At 38.6% G+C, this 15,880-nt stretch overlaps 1 protein-coding gene across 4 annotated transcripts in view; it reads right to left on the bottom strand.

The window, feature by feature from the left end:
* LOC135217285 (2,4-dienoyl-CoA reductase [(3E)-enoyl-CoA-producing], mitochondrial-like) overlaps positions 1-15,880 on the bottom strand; it is a 171,459-nt gene that overhangs the window by 153,060 nt on the left and 2,519 nt on the right. For 2 of the 4 annotated variants that reach the window (XR_010315096.1, XM_064253036.1), the window contains exons 1-4: positions 14,812-15,111; positions 8,099-8,301; positions 6,605-6,785; positions 1,521-1,632 (exon numbers count right to left, since the gene is read on the bottom strand). Coding sequence is in view for 3 of the 4 variants with exons in the window: in XM_064253036.1 (XP_064109106.1) it covers positions 1,521-1,632; positions 6,605-6,785; positions 8,099-8,301; positions 14,812-14,889 (574 nt within the window). In the remaining variant the exon portion in view is untranslated. Of the gene's footprint in view, positions 1-1,520; positions 1,633-6,604; positions 6,786-8,098; positions 8,302-14,811; positions 15,112-15,880 lie in introns of those variants that run through there. The other 2 variants (XM_064253034.1, XM_064253037.1) reach the window with 2 other exon arrangements.

Here is a 15,880-nt window from a genome sequence, read left to right as displayed (position 1 = left end):
GCTGCAGAATCTATGATTATTATTATATATGTCTACGATTATTGTTAATACGTACTGGTAATTTCCGTTTTTTCATTATTACTTTGATTGTTATCAGTATAGAGTTTTGCTACGTTCAATTTTCGTATTTAGCCTTCTAGACCTGACTACTGTAACCACCTAAGGTCCCTAGCTGGAATTTAATTATAGTAGTATGTAATCTGTTCACTATTGTTATATTTTTCAATGTTTTATTATTTCTACTATTCTCAATATTATTACTGTTATTACCATTATTATGATTAATTTTTCTATCTGTATGTAGATTGTGTATGTTATTGACAATATTTTATATATTCCCATACTTTGTATATTCCCTGTATATGGCCCTGAGCTGAAATAAAATGCAGAAATATTTTAATGATAAAACAAGATTACGTAACAATATCTGCATCATTAAGCCAAGAAGCCTGTTCAGTACACTACACTACAGTTAATAGATGTAAAAGACGCTTCTTAACTTGTAACAAAGCTTTCTCATCAAGAATTACATTATTCATACAAAAAAAATCTTTTCATATGGCAAAAAATGTATCGTCATCATAAAATAATTTCATATCATAACTAATTCTATATATGAAAAAACTACAAATCTACCAAAATCTATTAATGATGAGAAAAGGTTTTTAAGATACATACTTCTGGTCAGTATTTACATACTTCTGGTCAGTATTTCAAAAAATTGTCAACAGATGACAACTGATAACCAAATGTCATCTGCATGAGATTATCAAATTGATTTCTTGCATTGAAGATGAAGTCTAGCTTAACTAAAGTCATCCATCAAAGTGCATAATTAAGTACTTAACAATGAGCAATAAATAAAATACCATTAACTGTGGAATATAAGTAGGTAAAATATTCAATGCACACTGGCTTAAGAGCACAATTTTAAAGAAAAAGGTAGTATATAGTTGCGTACAAGAAGTTACTAAAAAATGGGAAAACACACTACAAAGTAACCATCTGTATCACAGATTTCCTTTCATATTTTATAAATTAAGAAAAAGCACTGAAAAAAACTGCAAAAGATTATCAAAATGAGATTAAAAAAGGGGCTGATCGATAGATACTACTAAAGAAAAGCCATGGGGCACTTTGACCAAAGATATCACACACACTGCATGATTGTATGGTTCTACAATTTTATCGGTTTCTGAATGGATGGAATAGAATGGAATATAGTGTTTAGGCCAAAGGCCAAGCACTGGGACCTATGAGGTCACTCAGCACTGGAAAGGAAATTGAGAGTAGGTAGGTTTGAAAGGTGCAACAGGAGAAAAACCTCACAGCTGCATTAAGAAATAATTAAGAGAGAGTGGATAGCAAGATGGAAGATAGATAATATGAATGGAGGTAGGATAAAAGGAATGAAAGGGGTTGCAGCTAGAAGCTGAGGGGACACTGCATGGACCTTCATTAATGCTTACCAAAAGATAATGTTTCAAACTTTATGCGCCAAACTCTAGACATTTTCTTACCTTGACCAGCTTTAATCAATCTTTTCCCTGCCTCCAAGGTTACGTATGCTGTTCCATTCAAAACAATGTCAGTAATAGTCCTCCAGGCATTAGGACTTAACCTTTCAGAAGGCTGGAAAATAAATAAAGCACAATCAATTAAAGCAACCAGATACTACCTGGATTTCTAAAAACTTTAATTTTTCAAAATTATCAATGATTTGAGAAACAAATTATGATGGGTATAAATAAATAACTTCTTACAACTTAATTTTGTTGCACCATAAACCAAAACCCATTCCACTTTACAGCAGTCTTACATGCATCCACACAAATTTTCACACACTGCACTAAAGCCCCCTCCACATGAGAGGCAAAGACACGACGGGCACTCTGATTTGCCCGTAATTCTCTTGTTTTTCAACGGTGTTACCAGACCAAACAATCCAAGGGAGGCAGTAGTTTGTTTGTTTGTATGGTGTTTTTATGTTGCATGGAACCAGTGGTTATTCAGCAACGGGACCAACGGCTTTACATGACTTCAAAACCACGTCGAGAGTGAACTTCTATCACCAGAAATACACATCTCTCACTCCTCAATGGAATGGCTGGGAATCAAACCCGCGACCACCGAGGTAGGGGGCAGTAGTCACAGGCAGGCAAACCTATGACTTGGACCACACTCGTGATTGCCATCCACTCACAAAATTGGTAAGTGTGTCTACCCGCCATGCATTTGGCCCTCGTGTGGAAGGGGCTTTAAGGAATGCAGACCAAGTCATTTATTTGTGCCTGCCATGTTGTAAATATAACTAGCTAACTGTGCTCTTACATTAATCCCTTTCTTATACTTGCTGTAATTTTATCATTTCACAATTACATTTTTTTATCATTTACATCTACATACTAAACTTTTTACAGTTTGTCTAAAAATAGAGAAGTGCGTTTTAGTTTTTCATGAAAATAAATTACTTCACTGAACCTGGGTTCAAAAAGGCCACAATTTTGTAGTTTCAGTTACTAAAAAGCTAAAATTATTTTAACACAAACTTTCAAGTAACTTCTTATAACTGACCAACAACGTTGTTCTTTCAAATCAGTCTTTGAAAACTGAAAGCACTCATCGCTTCATTGTCACACCTGAGTTACCCATCAGAAACCGAGAGGAGGGGAGTGTCAAGCAGTGTGTTCTGCTATACCTAAATTATGATTAATAAGATTGTAAATTGTATCAAAATTAAAGATTTTGCCTGCTGTCCTAGATGCACATTTTGTCTGTCATACCATAACTATATGTCTCAATAAAAGTTTGCATGTAAACAATCATCTTTTTTCCTTTATATTCACTTCTGAAATTGTGGGGTATCCTATATGCCCCTGGGTCTTACATGCCATTAATTATGGTGTGCAAATTTAGCTCCAATCAATGTTTGGGTGTGATTGTATTAAAATTCCATTTCTTGATGGCTGACTATTTTACATTTGTTTTTTTATCAGAATTTTAATCACTAAAAATTTTTAAACCTGGTTTTTTAAATAGTTTTATCACAAAAAGTGCATTCTATGATGAATTGATATTAAAAAGAAATTACAAATTTTTAACCAATTTGTATTTTTCATAACTTACAAACCTAAGGTCTTAACATTAGGATAAATACTCAGCGCCAGCTGGGAACCGGTAAAGTTTAAAATAATTGTGTACACAAGGGACTATTGGCATCTGTGCTTGGTCACGAGACATGTAGAGCCACCCACATACCCCTCATTAACTCGTGACCCCGTTAGTTATTCTTCCAACCCAGGTTAGTTGATAGAGGGGTGGTTAGAGGTGGGCCTTTGTTAAGGCCTCAGGTTTGTAAGTTATGAAAAATACAAATTAGTTACAAAATTGTCATTTGTTCATATACGAAACAAACCTTCGGTCTTAACATTAGGATTGACTTACTTGGTGGGAGGTAAGTACTATTAACCAACTGGGAGTTTGCCACTTTTGATCAGTTTTCTGAATACCAGACTTCTACGAAACAACTGACCAGTATTTCTGAATCTAAGACATATATGACTATCATAGTCAAGACTTCTGGGTTCTACACAATGTCATAGTTCATCGCGTCCGAGCAAGATAAGATGATCTGTTCCCCTAACAAACCAATTCATCCACTCATGTAGGTTTATCATCAATCCTCTCCACCTTGCTAAAGAGAGGAATGTCCTGCTACTGGTAGGTATCTTACTGATACTAACCCTAACAGTATGGCCACTTCACTCACCTGTACCTTGTCCATTCCAGCTTACGATGGTACGTACTCTCTTCTTACTGCCCTAAGTAAAGAAGGAGACAGAAATTTGAAAAGGAAAGAGGCCAGTTAACTCCTCCACTTCACATTCATACCATCATCCTAGACAAGATACCAACTGACCCGCCAGGGGTACTGGATGAGTTACACCATTTGTTGAGCAGCCACCAAAGGACCCAAGGAACTTGTGTCCAAGGACCTCTGGGCAACCTTATATATATACAGGAAATTGAAAGCGGTTTTTCATAACAAAGAACCCATTCTCAAATTTCAATGAACAGAGACACCTCCTCAACATTGCTCAATTTTGAGCTTCGATACAGTCACAGACCAACCGTCATGATCATTTTAACAGATATGTTCTTAAATGCCAAAAGGCCCATATTCCTCTGATGACCTTCTCTTCTGTATAACCTCATTGGTACCACTTGACAAACCAGGAGTAGGCTTGACCGATCGCCTCTGTTTGGCGTGTTCCTTTACGTCTACCACCTTTATGTTCTAGGTGACATAGTTCTTTCTATAACCACAGAGTACTTTGACAAGTCAAAGCCGGCCCTGCTGAAGGTCCCTCACACTTACTCACACCGTACTGAGTGTGACTAAGAAATGTATCTGTCATCATGACCTGTGCTGCATTGACTCATTATCCCGGATCCTGGGGCAAATTGGAACCGATGGTCCTAACTACTTTTGAGTCTACGTCAAAAACCTGGTTATTGAGTACTCCCACTCTACCAAGGTCAGAGGAAGACCCCCATCCATGGTCAGTTTCCTGTAACGTGACTGATGTATGTGCCCAGTGGTAATCCATCAAGTCTACTCTGATACAGAGTATGTTTTCACTTATAAGATCAGGGTTCTTATGTGTCCCAGCCAGTTCACTACTGCTGATTCATCTGAAGATTACTCAGTGTGAAGTGATATTCACATGCCCAATCACCAGTCCAATGTATATCACCATACATGTAATTACAGAGAGACTTCCCTCTGTTCTGACAACCTCTCCACCAGACCATTGTCTACTGACCGAATGCCTTTAATGGACAGAAACCTTCACTAAACAGGCAGTCACTGCCAAAGAGTCATTCTGTATATGTGAGTTAACGACCTTTGTAGTCGTGTTAAGCCGAGGTGACACTCTACTCCCAAAATCTTAAAACTTTTAGTTCGAAAAGGGATACTGGGCAATCTCAAGACCGTGAGATATTAATTCTACCTATCGGTGGTGCCTCTTCCCCATACGAACCTGGCAGCGATGATTGTGCTACGATAAACTTTGTCACTCATCCTGGGTCCTCCTTAATTACTGGAACCCATCCTTCCGTTCGGGACATGTAGGAACAGGTAGAACCTAGAGTTTGCGTAATCTCCAGGTTGTTCTCAGTATCGCAAATGGAATCCTCAGGCTCCTCGAAGGGTGAAACCCGAGACAGCTCTTACATGGTTTTTCCATTATATGAGTTCCTCTCTGGAAGAGTGGTTTGTGCACTCATCTGCCAAACCGATGGTCCGAGGGCCAACTCCCATCTCGGCCAACGCAGAATCAGAGAAACTTATTTCTGGTATTAGAAATTAATTTATCGATATAATAGTGCGGTTCAGATCCCACAATAAGCTGCAGGTCCCGTTGCTAGGTGACCAATTGGTTCCTAGCCACGTAAAATATATCAGATCCTTCAGGAATTTGTGGATATTTCTCATAGAAATATACCGCGAACAGCCGAATTTCCCGTGAATAATGGGGGGATGTGTTCCATAGAGAAATATGCAAATGCATGATACGGGGGGCCTCTGTAAAATGTAGTGTGGGGCGCCAGTGTTCAAGATGAAAGTCCTTAGTCATCCATTCTGTATCTGTCCTACCACCAAGTTCAAGAGTGAATAATCAAGGGATTACTATATTCTTATTCAGTAACTCATTTCATGATATCTTCTACCAATTTCTTTGCTTTGAGGCTATGAACTAATTTTTTTTCCCTGTCTACTTTAGTTTTCAGTTTGTTCCATATCTGCTCACCAACATCACAAACACAATTCAAATTTTTACTCTATATCTTGGGACTGCTTACAGTACTAATTGCTATTTACATCACTACCATTTTTTGAAGTTACACTGCTTTCTTGTGTAATATTATTAACAATTAGATTTCCTTTTTTGTTTTTTTACATATCTAATTTCCTCTTTACTCTGCTTTCACCCTTAGCTTCTCCAGAATGCTGGAAAAAACTCGAAGATATTGTCATAAAATTGAAATACTTTTAAAATCTTTTTATATTACATTCATTGACCTATTTTTCTGTGATTTATTAAATGAATTATGAAATAAAAATCAGCTATAAAAAGGAGGAAAAATTCCCAAAAATATTATAATACCATCTCTTTCTTTAAAGTAACATTTCAGCTTTTCTATTTTCTCTGCCTGCTTACAGAAGAGGAAAAAACCCATACGTATTTAATATATAATAAAAACACACCCTCACAGAAGCTAAAATCCTTATCTTAACCCACATTCACAACACTTTTTTGTTATTTTATGAAAAGATCAAGAAAGAAATGCATGCACACACTTCCATACAAATTTCATACTAAGTTTTCTTAGTATACAAATCATACAAATTTAGACTATGCATGGGTATCCAATAGAAACTTTTTGTGTAGGACCAAAAATCAAAAGAATAATACTATTACAGTTTGTAAAAGAAGCAAAATGTGCCCAGCGCTACACAAAATTTGGATCTTAGAATTTTAATCGCACTAACTTTTTGTTACCAAGAAATAAAAAGCCTTAAACTTCTAAGACTTACTGAAATGAAATTTCCGGCGGCATTGTTTATTACAACAGATGGCAACCCAAATTTCGATTCACAAGCATCAAAAGCAGATGCCACAGCCGCAGGATCACGAATATCCATTTGAACAGGTAAGACGGGGTTCCCTGTCTGACTTGAAATCTCATTAGCAGTGGACTCCAAAATGGACAATCGCCTGTAATATAAATGTAATATATTAATGAAACATGGCTACATCTAGTCAGCTGAGACAGAAAAAGTAATATAAAAAAATCTGTGTGCAACAAATCTGGAACTAAAATAAGAAAATATGTTTTAACAGTATTTTTATGTCAAGGTAACTTACATTTTTCAAGTTTGAATACAGTACTCAGCATATAACCTCCTAGGAAGCACCAAGGTATCGGCAGACTCTGTTAATGGAGATAGTTTTATTTTTGCATCCTGCTGAGATCGGAACCCCCACAGCAAACCAGGGACTTCCTGTACTTGTGTCCTTATACTATCTAATAATGAAATACTACTGGAAGACGGATGCAGTGTGATTTATTATACGAGTGAAGGTGCAGGTCATCTCATCAATATGACTACTAGAAAGATCCATCACAACCTAACCTACTCTGAAAGGTGAAGACTAAATGCAGTATGGTTTATTTAATTTATAATTAATTTTTCAGGGTTACTGCATTCTGCCAGTAACTCATGTACTAGTTTTATTCTGTGGAGTTGTCCTTTTTCAGGTGAAAATCTTTGCCAGCATTGATCTAGGCCACATTTCACTCATGTTCTGCTGAGTGGGATCATGCCAAAACATTGGAGTAGTTTGTCATTTGTGGTGAGCCCTGTTTGTTAGATACAAGATGGTCAGCAGGGGATTGAATGTATGCTGCCCCTGAATGGTTGAGGAGGAATTTGCACTATTTACTGGCTGGTGAGATTTCCCTGCAAGCCAAACACTTAAGGTTTATAGTTTTACTGCTGCAGGGATAGTCCATAACGATACTATCTGGTATTACCCAGCAAATATTCTGCTTGGTTGCTGGGTGGCTCAGAGAATCTTGTGGTTTCTGCTCTCCCCCACTTTGTTAAAGGGAGGCTTCCTCTTTCCTCAGTTGCCTATCATACTACTCCAAACGAAGGAAGACCAACCAGTGTAGTCCTTGCAAAGGGCCCACAAGGCTGCCCATATTCAAAACAATGTCTTTGATCTTGGTTTGATTGCATAGCATTACAAAAAAAAGCAAGAAAAGCACTAGAAACAGACCAAAACCACAAATATTCACAAACAAACCATTCAATACCAGCAGGAGGGGGGCAGCAAATGTCTATTTGTCTAGCTGGCAGAAGAAACTTCACTCCCACAACCCCAAAAACCACCAGATCACGACTTACTTACCAAGCTTAATGACCATCTCCCAGCTCATGCTGAAGGATACTCCTTTATAAAAGATTACAGTTTATTTCTGTTTGAAACAACACACATGCTACACAATTATATAAGTTACATACCTTGCACAAATGGCAACATTGGCTCCAAGAGAACTTAGAATTAGTGCCATTCCTTTACCAAGTCCTGTCCCACCACCAGTAATGAAAACTGTTTTTCCTTTAAAAGTGTCCTTTGGTAACATGGGTTCTGATATGGCTGGAAAATACTTTGCTTGGGGTCCTTCTTTGGCCAGGACATTTGTCATGTGTAAAGCTCGACTTTGCTGGAAAGAAGAATGCAGTCATTAGCACAGTAGGCCCAACATGATGCACTAATCTTACAATATATACAAGTATCCCCTGATTTACAAGAGGCAGAGTATTATCTTTAAATTTTTCAATTAGAGTATATTTAGTACATTTACTTATACATATGCTTTAATTGAAAGGTAATACTATGTTCAACACCAGCTGTTGCACTGTTTTTCATTATCATCTTGAATAAAATAACTGTCTCTCTTTAACTATAATGTAAATCTGCTCAACACAATGACTACCAACATTCACTCAAAAGTAAAAAATTTTAGAATCTATATTTCCCCTAGGTATACAAACCAGAGCCTTTTATATAAAGTATTTTTCAATGCAAACTGAAAATGGGTCACTGAAAACTTGGTAACAAGGTAGTTAATCAGTTAGTTTACAGGGGTTAAGGTATCCCTCAATTACCAACTAGTACACTCATTTTCTTTGGCTATACGGACTAAGTCAGGACTTGGGGTTGTATACTCAGGAAAAACATAAATTTATTTAAAAATTCATTTGTTCCAAAAGGAAAACAAAACCATCACATTTTATATAGGCTGAACTGCTTCATTGAGCTTTGGAAGCTAAGCAATCTGCCGAGGATATCCTTCTCCCTGATACTTGTCATCCTGAACCTGTTCTTATAAAAATTTGCATTTCACTCCAGGGATGTTAAAAAATTCTGTATAATCTTGATAGCTGGAATGAAAAAGATCCTGATTGTTCCTTTCCTTTGTTTTTTAAAAAACAGTTTCTAGTGTGTTGTCTCCCATGATTAGTATAGAACTTTAGTTGAGGTTTTAAAAAAGTTTCTAGTGTGTTGTCTCCCATAATAGTGTAGAATTTTAAGTTGATGTATAGCATCTTTGCCCTCATCAGCAGAACAGCTTATCTGCAGATTGCAGTAGCTACAGACCAATTCCTATTCTCCCTGTAGTTTCCAAAGTTGCTGAAAAACTTAATTTTAAACCACTATATAAGTATGTGGAATCTAAAGGATTGTTAGCCGATACTCGATATGCATACCGAAAGCAGTTAGGTACTTGCAATGCTTTTAGACTTGAAATGCCATTTGCAGGCAAACCTTGATAAGGGTTTTGAGTGCAGAGAAATTCATATAAATTTCAGTGCTCCTTTCAATTCAGTTAATAACAAGGTACTTACGAAATTTGGAATCTTGGAGCGGGTGGATATCTTTTATGATTAGTGCTTAAAATTTCCTTACAATTGGGCAGCAGCAAGTTGCTACTGATGGGATCTTTGTGAACCAAGACCTTTTGTGTCAGAATATCCACAGTTGTGTTCTTGGTCCACTATTATTTTTGGTGTATACAAGGTAAATAATTGTTGGCCTGGAAGACAAGATTGTTCAGTACATATGCTGATGATGCAAAACTTGTCAGTGTAGTAAAGTCTCCACTTATAAGAAATGAAGCTACCCTTTGCCCCGATCAGGGACACAGACCAGATCAGTGAGGTCTAGTAAAACAAAAATACTATTGATAAATACATCTCGTACAGATTTTCCACCCCATCATCCCCTTCAGGTGGATGGGACTATGCTGAATGAGTTTGAAGCTTTAGCTTTTCTAGGTGTAACTTCTTCTGACTCTACTTACTTTTGAGTAACATCAAATGCAAGTTTCAGCAAATGCCGCACTAAAGTTAGGTATACAACCTGTTTTAGGTCGTTTGTGCTTCTTTACTAGAATAATATTCTCCGGTGTGGATGTTGGCTTCTGCCAGAGATTTATCTCTTTGTCTACACGGGTGAGGGGATGGAGAGGAGGGCGTGCCCGACGATGCCAGTAGTGTGATTCAGTGCGGTACGATAAACATGGTGCCTACCACAAAGAAGATATTGTGTAGCATGATAATTGCTTTGCATGTGATGAAAAAGAAGAATAAGAAGAGAATATGGTGCAAAGAACGGCTCAGTAAAAGAAATGTATATGGTTAACGTAAGTCTGCAAGGGTCGAAGCTCAAGCCATTGGGCACCACCATGCTGATTTTGCTACAAGACCCATCGGGCAATTTGACAGTTTGCCCGTCAAGTGTGCCCGTTAAGAGGGAAAGTCCGCCGATCAGGCCCGGTTGTGTGGACAGGACTTTACATAGTGGTTCATGGTAATAGGTTTTGGTTTCCTAATATTAGCAGTTATGACTTGGACCATTGACAGATGGTCTCTCGTTTGTCACAATTTCATTTATGATTTGAACCATCAAAGGATGGTCTCGTTTGTCACTTTTTCAGAAGCGCTATTTTTATAAAGATCTTTCCCATTCACAATTGATCCCTGATCCCCTTTTCCTGCTGAGAGCAACCACATTCTCAGAACAACAGCACCAATACGCAGTAAGTGTGCCTCGCGGTCATACTTCTCAGTAACAGGTTTTATTCCTAACACTGCTGGACTGTGGAAGTCTCCTGGAGATGTCATGCAATTGCAACTTTTCAAAGTTCAAGCAGAGATGCAATGCATTACTACCCTACTCTTATTCTCCTTGCATTTTAATACATTTTTATGGATTCATTTTTTTTCTTTTTAATAAGTGATATCTCTTTTTCTCGATTTCTCTTGACCTTCTCTTACTGCCTAATGAATTACAGGCCCCTGTAGTGTTGTTTCATATGAATAGGGTTCATCTTCTGACTAATATATCATAATAATAATAATTAGGAGGTATGTCAGTCCCTACAACTGAATGCAGTTGTGACCCATCACATAATCTCCTAGTCCATGGCTGCCTTGCAAGGAGGTCACAGGAGTCATGAAGGCAAGTCATGACTCCTCTGACCTATCGGTCTGGCAAAATTGGCAAAAGTAGTAGGCCCTGGGCCCACCTGGTATTCATGGGGAAAGCATACCACACCCAACCACAAGTGCTGAAAATTTGCAAGTACAGAAACCCCCTCTAAACACGCTTATAACTGTCTACTTTATTAGTTCATACACCAAATATAGCTATCAACCTAAAGCATTTAGGTAGTCACAAAAATATGAAAACACGGTATGTACATAATTTCTATGAAAAAGTCTGAATGGGCAAATTTTACGCAAATAATGTGAATACATAAATGTTCCACAGAAAAATCCACAAGTAACTGATGCAGCAAATATGCTGAGCCGCGAATAAGCGGGAGTCAATTGTGAGGAAAAAATTTGGAGAACCACAACACCTCCTACAAGACTTATGTCAGAATGTAGTTTGATTCTACCTATTACTATAGCCTACCAAGTATAATAGGTACCTACTGGAGTAAACTGTGCCAAGTCCCCCCCTCCCCAAATCCTCCTAGTTTTAAGAGACAGGATGAGGGTGACACCTCCCAGTCATCACACACACAGAGGATTCCATGCAAGAAGTGAGTGTTTACTTGTAACTTGCCTGAATCCAGTGTGTCGGTCTACTTTGATCCAGATGCTGCACTCAAAAGATGGAATAAGGATGGAGGGGAACCCAGTCACTCCATATATACCTCCAGACTTGTACAAAGCCTTAGGTACTTCAGACAAGATGCCGCTCTTGTCCAAAACAGAGCTTGAGTGCCTACACAACATATTTGGCATCTACCACAGGTCCTAAAGAAGTCTCTAGGGACTTATGGATGCCATCCATCTGGCAGAATGCAGTAAGGGTAGCATGACTATGAGCTCAACAGAGGAGGAAAAGGATGAGGAAGAGCATCGAATTAGTTCTCTCCTTTTGTCTGACAACAGAGGACAGAGAGGGCACAGTGAGATGTCCACCCTTTACAGTGGCTCAAAGAGAGATGATTAGTGATGTAAGGTGTGTCACATTCCCTTGCGCACCCCCCATAACCACCAGTTAATTACCTTGTTATTAATGACCACTTATCATAATCCTAAATAAAAAACAATACTTTCTGTTCATACAGCAGCAAACAGAACACCACACACACTGTGTCTGATAAAACCTTAGTTTAGTTGCACAGACTACATCTTTGAAAATCCCATGTTACGTGCAAAACACCATAAAAAATAACACTCTTCATCCTTAAATACACCTGACAATCACTTACCCAACCAAAATATGACAAAATATTAACCTGTCTTTTGCTGGGGGGATACAGGGGGCCTGAAGCCCCCATCAGCCAGGTCAGGTCAGGGCACAGTAATCTACGTTTGGTTAGGAGGGCTAGATTTGGTTAGGTCAGGACCTTTTGCATATTCATTTACTATATGTTTACAGAAATTACACCAAAATGGATTTCATGGATTTCCTATCGAGATCACAGGCTGCGCAACTGAACTCAAGTTTTACCATGACATTTAACAACTAGATTCATTTAAACTGTTCAGTATTAAGTAAAAATGCAGAGGAGTTGGCTATTTCCATGGACCACTGCCAACTTTAAAGCATTTAGTCTATGCTCATCCAAACTTTCACATCTTATCTCTGAAACATTATATGCATAGCCTAAGTAAAAAGGGGAATGTAAAGTAACTTGACTGGGCATACTCTTATTTAAGAGAGCAGGTCCAGCTATTTTGTGAAGACCAGCTATGACCCCTTGGGTCAGTTGGATTGGAGAGGGTTCAAGGTTTAGGTTAGGATGCATCTCCAAGGTGGTCTTAGCTTAAAAGACTTGTTCTAGTTTTTAGAATAGAATAGAATATAGAATTTAAGCTAAAGGCCAAGTGATGGGACCTATAGGTCATTCAGCACTGAAACAGAAACGGACAGTAAGAAAGTACGAAAGATGTATGAGGCGGAAAACCTCACAGTTGGAGATGATGGAAAGTCAGACGGAAGAAAGAAAATATGAACAGCGCACAAGAAATGAAGAGAGCCAAGCTGGGGGCAGAAGGGATGCTACAAATTAGTTTTTGTTAACATCTAATCAGCGTAATTCTCGTACTTAGGATTGGCAAATTGAATGGTTTGGTTTTCTCCCACCCAGGAGCCAAGTTTCCTACTGGAGACCCCAATGATTGTTGAATTGAATTGAATTTAAACCACAGGCCAAGCGCTGGGACCTATGAAGTCATTCTGCCCTGAAAATAATGTAGAAACAATTGTAGCGATGGTGGAAAGTTGAGGTGGAAGAAAGAACATGAACAGGGGTCAAGTAAAAGGAATGAAAGGGGTTGCAGAACAGGTCGAATGCATGCTGCATAGAACCTTAAGCAATCTATGGTGCATCACTACCTATGCTGCAACCAGAGATGACAAGTTAAAAGAAGCCACGATAATGAATGTGATACTGTATATTTTACCAGAAAACAAAAAGGTTAAAAGACAGACATCCGACCATTTGTACAACGGTCAAAAGCCCCGTCTTTAAACCTTTTTGTATTCTGGAAAAATATAGTAGGCAGCTCCCGGTCAACAGCTAGGGTTCCGTTCCCGGCCAATACCGCTAACCTAAAATTTGCAATAACAGCACTAAAAATCTGCTTAACACCGCTTTACCGAATATCAGCACCATTTACCAAAGATCAGCACTGCTGTTAACTAGAGATCTACGCTACTAATCGGAGATCAGCGCAGAAAATCCAGTTAACAGCGTCGCTAGACAAGCGCCATAGAACCAGATAGCCGGTAACCAAGGGCTGCCATAAAGTATCTTATACATCATTGTGGCTTTTAACTCGACCTTACATAGCCTAATGCCTGCAGTGCACCAAAAGCTAAACAGCCCTACAGAACCCAATGATTGTTGGATATAAAGAGCGGAGAAAACCAAGAGTAGTTTGCAACTGTTGTAATCGTTAAAAAACACACGGAAAGCGAGCTGACCACTCTTAGAAATATAACCTAGCTTATCATTCAAGGCTTTGGGTCGCGATCAGGATTAAAGTAACATAGTATTATACCAGTCATATACACTGACTTAATCCTGGGTAAGAATAAAAGGCCATGATCGAGATTAATGTAATAGTATTAGGCTATACCCATTACTATAGCTATATACCCTAACAAAATCCAAGGTAAGAATAGAAGGCCAAGGTCAGGATTAGCATAGATAGGTACCAGTCTTATACCTTAACTTAATCCTGGGTAAGAATTAGAAGAGAACAGAGACTTTAGGCCAAAGGCCAAGCACTGGGCTAACCTAGGGTAATGAGCAAGACCAGACAGGGGAGGGGGGCGGCTTGTCCAAATAGGGGTTAGTGACAAAGGAACCTAACCTTCCCTAGAAGGCCGGGTCCTGACCTAACCTCACTTGGGACGCCGTGCCCCATGCCAATAGATGTCAAATTGTCAATCCGGATTATACTCGGGCAAAAATAAACGGTAATGAGTTAGTAGCTAACTCTGCTATAAAGTAGGCTATAACTCGCCATTGGGGTACTGGGCATCATCTTTCACGGACAAGGGACGAGGATGGGGCAGCAATCAAAACAGTATTAGGTATAGACCCATGGTTTGGTAAAAAGGAACGGTCTAATTATGGGGGCACAACCCCAAATTAAAAAAATACACAAATACCCTTGGCACCGTAATAGTAGCATAGTACCTCGTTCCCAGGTCTCGAATAGCGTAAAAGACCCGTGAGGCACGACATTGGTCTGGCCCCAATCCTGAGGAGTGCCATGATATTCTATGGAAATTGGTGTCTTCTGGAAATATATATGCAAATGAACCGGGAGTATTCGACACTGGACGGCCTTTGCTAACGCATATAAGAGGGCCTGGTTACTATCGCATTGAACCCAGTGGACTTTGGTACCATCAACCTAATGTTCGCTCGTCCGGCAACAACCAGTTACATTTTTGGACTATTGGACTGTGGTCTGTGGTAGCCGCGGTACACTGGTACCGGGCCTACCGGCTACTGGGGCCTAGGCCTATTGGGCCGGGTCCCCAGGCCACAGGGGCCAAGACTGCCTCAAGGCTCAAGCATTGCCACTGTGGCCGTTCAAGAACTATAAGGAATTCATCAAACTTTCAAATTCATTTCGCCGTCTTTTCAGCAGATTTACTGTAAATAATGTCATTACACACTCAACGGCTGTTCAAGAACTATAGCTAAGGAACTCATTAAACTTCAAATTAATTTTCATCTTGTCGGCACATTAAAAATGTAATATTTATTAGCATTATACACAACGGCCGTTCAAGAATTTGCCGATCGAGGAATTCATTAAACTTCAAATTCATTTTGCCATTTAACTGTAAATTCTGTTATCTTATTACAAAATCAACGGCCGTTCAAGAAATTGCTAAGGAATTCATTAAACTTCAAATTCATATTTTGTCATCTTATCAGCAATGTAATACGCATTATACACTCAACGGCTGTTCAAGAACTATAAGCTAAGGAATTTATCAAAATTCAAATTCATTTTGCCATTTTGTCAGGACATTAAATGTAATTTTATTAATTAGCATTCATTTATACACTCAACGGCTGCTAAAGAATTTGCTTATTAAGGAATTCAATAACCTTTCAAATTCATTTTGCCATCTTGTCAGCACTAACTGTAAATTGTCATTTTATTACACAAATCAATGGCCGTTCAAAAACTTGCTAAGGATTTTATTAAACTGCAAATTCATTTTGCCATCTTGTCTTGTCAGCACTG

The sequence above is a fragment of the Macrobrachium nipponense genome, chromosome 7 (genome assembly GCF_015104395.2).
Source record: "Macrobrachium nipponense isolate FS-2020 chromosome 7, ASM1510439v2, whole genome shotgun sequence".
Taxonomy (NCBI): Eukaryota; Metazoa; Arthropoda; class Malacostraca; order Decapoda; family Palaemonidae; genus Macrobrachium; species Macrobrachium nipponense.
Note: the sequence above shows the minus strand (reverse complement) of the source record. Positions and strands in the feature narration are given on the sequence as shown.